The sequence below is a fragment of the Musa acuminata genome, chromosome BXJ1-6 (genome assembly GCF_036884655.1).
Source record: "Musa acuminata AAA Group cultivar baxijiao chromosome BXJ1-6, Cavendish_Baxijiao_AAA, whole genome shotgun sequence".
In the NCBI taxonomy this organism is placed as follows: Eukaryota; Viridiplantae; Streptophyta; class Magnoliopsida; order Zingiberales; family Musaceae; genus Musa; species Musa acuminata.
The window spans coordinates 243332-250427 of NC_088332.1; the positions used below are offsets into that span (position 1 = coordinate 243332).

At 33.4% G+C, this 7096-nt stretch overlaps 1 protein-coding gene across 1 annotated transcript; it reads left to right on the forward strand.

Moving 5' to 3' along the window:
* Positions 1–3435: 3435 nt before the first annotated feature.
* LOC135675475 (patatin-like protein 2) lies at positions 3436–6620 on the forward strand. The gene is made up of 7 exons (XM_065185648.1): positions 3436–3634; positions 4540–4721; positions 4798–4984; positions 5058–5219; positions 5293–5592; positions 6081–6259; positions 6337–6620. The coding sequence occupies exons 1-7, from the start codon at positions 3497–3499 to the stop codon at positions 6416–6418; spliced, it is 1230 nt and encodes a 409-aa protein (XP_065041720.1). The 5' UTR covers positions 3436–3496; the 3' UTR covers positions 6419–6620.
* Positions 6621–7096: the final 476 nt, after the last annotated feature.

Sequence of the window (7096 nt, forward strand, 5' to 3'; positions counted from 1 at the left end):
AAGAAGAGCATGGTGTTTCATAAGATAAAAAAGAAGCATGTTGGAATGGCTGGGTGTAGAACTAGTTTGGAGAACCTTGGCAAGATGAGAGCTAAAGTGTTATTTTTGGAAGACTTTTTTTGTGGACGATTGTCATCTTTTGTTAGATATGCGATGATACATGAATTATAGATGCTTTTAATTGACTAATTATGAAAAGGACGAACACTTACTGTGAACTACGTTGCGGTGGGGTGCTCACCACCCATTTGTTTTTTGCTAAGTTTTGGAGTAATGGCAGGTAATTCGTATCTGGTTCTAATGACCCCTACAAAAACCATAAGAAAGGAGGCTGATTGATGGTGGAAGTACTCTTCTACTGTTGAAAGAGAAGCCATGGTGCAGATTAGAGAGGGGAATTGGGTTAAATGCCTTGGATGGTAAGAACGAACGAAAGATAATGTACTCGGACTATCCGTTTCTAAAGCAATGTGTTAGTTAAATCACTTGCCCACTTGCTCTAATAACACAGTCTGTGATTATTATTACACTTGGAATAAAATTGATGGCTGAACATATTATTATTAATTTTAACTTAGATATTTTGATCAATAATTTAAGCTAAACGATAGATCAATTTACCTATTGGGTTCATGTTGTGATATTTAATATCAAAACAATAGTATTTGAGTATGATGAAAAGGTTCAAGCGGATAAAAGCTATTTGAATGTAGAGTCTGAGAATTCATCAGAGTCACTATTAGACTATGCCTCATATATATATATATTATGTTAGGATTTGATCCAAGTTATGTTGAACCTTGACAAGGATAATGTATGAAAAATTGTAATACTTTGATTAGTCTCACGTCGGAAGTGGGTAAGATTAAGATTGATTTATAAAGATTTAATATATATATTATTATTAACTTCAACTTAAGTTATTTTTTTATTAATTACTTTTTTTTCTTGATTCAACAAATATATCTTCTACAAACTCACACATATTTTGGGAGCATAAAAGAATCTTTATTTGGATGTACCATATATAATAATTTTTTTTTATCAATCTAGATATTTTAAGTTGGAAGATGAACATAGCTATGATATCAAATAATGAAGTAGATATTGAGAAAATATCACACATGAATAAGAATATGATAAAGTATTCTTTATTTCAGTAAATGGAAACTTATGTGGTTTATATAATCTGTATGGATACATCACATTTACTATATTTAACATATATCTCTCTTCTTCAAAAGATTATTAATTTTTCTTTAAAAAAAAATAATAATTAATTTTACTTATTATTCTATAATCAATTTGATTTATTGTTCAAACTTTTAATGTGTTTCATCTCTTAATATAATTATTTTTTTCATGATACATTAATTCCAACAACATAATCATAACATGAGAAGATAGAAGTAGGATCATTATTGATATTTAATCAAAATTTGACACGTGACATCCTAGTCGATGAAATGAGTATTGTGCAGGAATCGGTAGAGGCTGATGTTTAGATCTGTCAAAATGAAGGATATATCTTTTTAGTCCCGTAATGTAGTTTTCTACGATAGGATATTTAGAAGATAAAAAAAAAGTAAATGTAGATGACAACTTGCCATTGATTTTTTCTCCTTTCTTTTGCTGCCTACAATGGGTTTCCTTCCAAGTCTAATGCTTAAAACATCACAATTTTGCGTTGCCACTTAGCCAAAACTGAAGTCATGCTCTGTTGCTTCTGCAATAACTATGTCTGTTTACTTTCTTTGTCGTTAACCTATCGACGAGTTAGAGCAGGAAGTCTGTGATTCCCACAGCAAAGGAAAAAGTTGCAGATGTAAAGTTCATCTCTTAATAGATTTATGGAAAATCCAAAAGCATCTCACTTGAATGTTGGTAAGAGGAGGATATTACGATCGATATATTAAGGGAATAATTAACTATGACATATTCTACTTCGATCTCGTTAGATTCAGTAATAGTGATTGAGTTGAAAGTTAGTACAATAACGAGATTTCTATTTCAACTTAGTGAATCAATTACATTGTCTTCAAAAAAAATAATCTATAATTACTCTATTCATTTGTGAAGGAGAATATATTACAATAGTAGCCTCTTGTATTTGTTATGTAATTTAGTTAAAAAGACTACTTCAGACATTTCATATACAAAAAGAAAATCTAACCAAATAAAAAAGTCTAACTATATTGATATTATATTTTATTTTAGAAGTGATTATATCAAAAAATAAAAAAGCGGAGTGATTTATATACTCATAAAACTCCTCCTCAAGTTGGAAATATTTCAATAAAGTCAAAAGAATGAATCTTGACATGAAACAAATTTGAGAAAAAAAGTTAAAATTAAACTTCTTAATTCGAAATTTATTATATCAAGAGGTAAAACAAATTAAAGGTTCTATAGAAGAATAAATTAAATTAAATATTGAATAATGAACCAAAATGATTATTGATTCTTAAAAAAAAAAAATGGAGAAGAGATATTCATACTAAATATAATATATTCATGGAGACTATATAAATATAATATATTCATACTAAAGAAGAAGTTATAATAAGTTTGTTTTAGTAAAATAAAAAATATTATGTATTATTATTCTTGTTCTTTCTTGATAGCTACATTTTTCTTTTCCTATCTACTACGACACACGTGACCGCACTACTTCTGATCCACATTCTAATGGATGCACAATAGTATAGCCCTATAAATATTATCTTGCCGTGTCTTGTAAGCTGTGAACTGCTAGTTATCAATTAGGGTTCTTCTAGGAAGAGTATTGAACTTGTTGATATGTGGTTCCTGACAAAAGCTAGTTTCTTCCACAAGAGTATCTGATAAAAAACTTTCCATGAAAATTAAATCTTCAATTAAATGGTGGGATGCAGCTCCATATCACATTGGATGAAAACCTACTGACTAATAAAACATATGTAAGATGATAAGTCTGGTTTAAAACAACTTTGGAGGGTTGTCAGCACTAATTTGCTAAAGACCTCATCATTTAGCATATGAAAATTGTAGAGCTCAGTCATATACATATTAAGTGAAATTATAAGCCAACACTTGGAAATTTCTGAAGTAAGCTGTAAAGTAGATTTTATTCCTTTCCAGAAACTAAAGATCTCATCATATGTTGGAGTTTCATTTTGGCATTACTCATGCAAGAAGACAAGAACTTATCACCACGCATGCATATTTTCACTTAGGATTCAACGCACCCAAGCCAACTAACATTCAAGAAAGTTGCTTGCTCCGAACTACAATTCTCCATCACATTAGTGCTGCTAATGTAATCCTAAAAATTGAATCATGCTAATGACTTTGACGAGCCGCCTCATCGGAAGTCAGAAGAAGAACAGTAGGAGCAAACTTCTCATGGTGATCTCTATTTATACCTCTTTATCTTCTCCGAGAATGATCAGCGAACAATTGTTCGAGGTGTTGTTGTTCCTTTTGTTTGTCCAGGTAGCAGTTCATTTTCTTACTCATGGAGAAATCAAAGTCCATTGGACAGATCCAAGCACCAACTTATGGTAACTTGATCACCATTCTCAGCATTGATGGTGGAGGGATCAAAGGAATTATCCCTGCAACTATTTTAGCCTTTCTGGAATCAGAACTTCAGGTACATCTCAGTGCTCAGGGAAATGTGATCTATATTTCACTTATTTCTGCTTTTAGATCTTTCTCATGCAGAACCTAATTTTAGGTAGAAACTAAAAAAGCAAAGCCATAGATTCTCTCCTTGTGTACTTTTTGTGTTTGCTGCTGTGTTCATGTGTTCCTCCTTATCATGCCAAAACTTGCACCCTAAAAGTGCATGCATGAAGTCTTGATGCAACACAATGACCATTTGTTTAGCTTCTTACAACCTAATTAACACGGGTGCTACAGTAAAAAAATGAAATATGAATCACCTATCGTGTGATATCTTTCTCTCACATTTACCATGATAATTTAATCTGATAGAATCTTGACGAGCCTTGCGTTCCAATTTTATCTTCCTTTAGAAAATAAAATAAAAAAGAGATAGAACCCGAGAGACTGTAAGAATTGCTATAATTTAGAACAATCTGCTTTTATTATGGTGTTTGCTATTACTCTGCCCAAGATGAAACTTTGTCTATAAATTTTGATGGCAAATGGAAGGCCTAACAATTGATAACTCACGACAGACTTCCATATATATATATATATATATATATATATATATATATATATATATATATATATATATATATATGTATGTATGTATGTATATAACCTAATTAATACGTTCTTTCATATACTCGATTTCAGGCAAGCAAACTCACCTAACAGTCACTGAACTGAATTCCATCCCTCCAAATTGCTACAATCCCATTATCTTCTTGTAATGAGCACCTCAAGAGATCAAATTTCTCGAATTACATATGATATAACTGGATGCATAAGTTAACAACCATGCAGTTTGAACTTAGGCAGCATTAGCATATACTTTTTCTTAAGCTAACATACCATTTTGTTTCTTGTTCGAATATGAACGAGAAGAAACTGGATGGTGAAGATGCTCGACTTGCAGATTACTTTGATGCCATGGCGGGGACGAGCACCGGTGGTCTGGTAACTGCAATGCTGACTGCACCTAACATGCAAAACCGACCTCTTTATGCTGCAAAGGACATCAAAGAGTTTTACCTGAATCATTCCCCCAAGATCTTCCCACAGTCCAGGTCACTACTGATTCCTTCTTGGTGTTAATTGATGTGATGGAACTGATCGAGTTGACTTCCTTGTTTGTTTCCTTAGCTGGCCATTTAACACAGCTGCGAAAGTTATTCGAGCTATAATTGGACCGAGGTATGATGGGAAGTATCTTCATGAGCTTATCAGGAGAAACTTAGGGGAGACACGGCTGCATCAGACATTGACCAATGTGGTCATCCCAACTTTCGATATCAAGAGGCTCCAGCCGACCATCTTCTCATCATACAAGGTTCGAAACCCATTGTTTGGAGAAACAATGCATTCTCAGCTACATATGTATGCGTAGTTAATGTTCTCTGCAGGTAAAGAACAACCCATTACTTGATGCTCGGCTTTCCGATATCTGCATTGGCACCTCTGCAGCTCCAACTTACCTTCCAGCATACGACTTCCAAACTGAAGACTCCCAAGGCAATACAAGAGAGTTTAATCTTATCGATGGAGGATTAGCAGCAAATAATCCGGTATTATTGACCTGCTTTTTAAGCTAAAGCAGAATGCTGGGAAAGAAGTATACCTAATCACTTTTGATTCCAGGCTTTGGTTGCAATGGGAGAAATAACCAAAGAGATCTTTGAAGAAAACCAAGACTTCTTCCCTATAAAACCAATGGACTACCACCGCTTCTTGGTTATCTCACTTGGCACCGGCTCATCCAAGGAAGAAAGGTACAGTGCCAACCATGCAAAGAGGTGGGGAGTATTGGGTTGGCTGCTCAGTAATGGTTCCACTCCATTGGTAGATGCATTCATGCAAGCAAGTGCAGACATGGTGGATATCCACATCTCTGAAGCTTTCCAAGCATTGCATTCCGGGAAAAATTACCTCCGAATTGAGGTACGAGGCCTTTTTTTTTTTTTTTTTCTTCTAATATTCATATGTAAGGATTATATTAAAAAGAAGATTAGAAGAATAGTTCAACATTAGCAAATATTGAGAGAGTCGAGTGACTAATTTATTTAAGACTAAGCTTTTGGGTTGAGATAGTGTTTATGTTAACCCTAACCAATTTAATTCAGACTTAATGATTGACCTAAATGATTTTAAAAAAATAATATCAAAGTCAAGATGAGCTTGGTAATTAAAGTTAAGTTGTGATTGTGATATAATCGATTTTAAGAAATAATTATGTGTGAGAAGTGATTAAGAAAATGACTAAAATAGTGTTAAAAATATTAAAAAGAGGATTAAAAGAATGTTAAAAATATATGGAGTTCGGTTTATAATTTAAGCTTTTGGATTAAGATGATGCCTAACTTGACACAGACACATTGTTACTGCTTTGTGTAATCCTATATTTGAGAACATTATATGGATATGAACAGGATGATGCTTTGAGCGGAATACTAGCATCAGTAGATACGTCCACCAAGGAGAACCTGGAGAACCTTGTCAAGGTTGGAGAAATGCTACTGAAGAAACCGGTCTCAAGAGTCAATTTGGAGACTGGTCATGTTGAGCCTGTTAGTGAGGGAGAAGGAACTAATGAGGAAGCTTTGATAAGGTGACCATACAAACCTCACATCTTGCAAGTATATGAATCAAATTCATGTTTGCATTCTTAACGACATATATGCGCAGGCTTGCCAAGCTACTGTCTGATGAAAGAAGGCTCCGTGAGATGCGATCGCCGCATTCTAAATCGTCGCGAACTGGGAAGTGAAAGAAGATGGCTTCAAGACGATACCGATCGGTTGTTGTCAGGAATAAATGAACTATTCTATATAGTTCAAAGTTAGATAATGGATCTGATTACATGTCCTTTTGTTACGCTTAAGTTTCAGCATGAGATTATGTAACTCTCATGACAGTCAACATTAGTTGTAAGCTAATGACTAAACCTAATATTGGCTTGCTTTTGACAAGGAGTTTGAACTCGTGAGGCATTTTATCAGGACTTCATATCAGAGAAGAAGACTTGGCTTTTGTGAAGAACAAAGAAGAAAAGAAGCTGAGAGGAAACACATCTATTTCATTTATCTCTTTACATGAACTTGCAAAAGGAGATTTAAAAGAATCAACCTACATATGAAAGATAAGACAAATAAACTTTAAATGACATCTCAAACTCCTAAGATAATTCTAGATTATGTCATCTTATCATTCTTTACAAATCATCTACTTATCCCAACATTCCATCTCTTAAACTAAAAATATTCAGTTTAAAAGAATCTGGGGTGAAAACTCTAAGCAGATTCCTTAGCGTCTAAAACGTTATAAATTCGAGAGGCTTTGTAAGGATATCAACGATCTAATCATCACTCATGCAATAGATGAGACTAATTATATATTCCTTTATCAAATCTCGTAAAAAGTGATACTCCACATCAATGCATTTTAT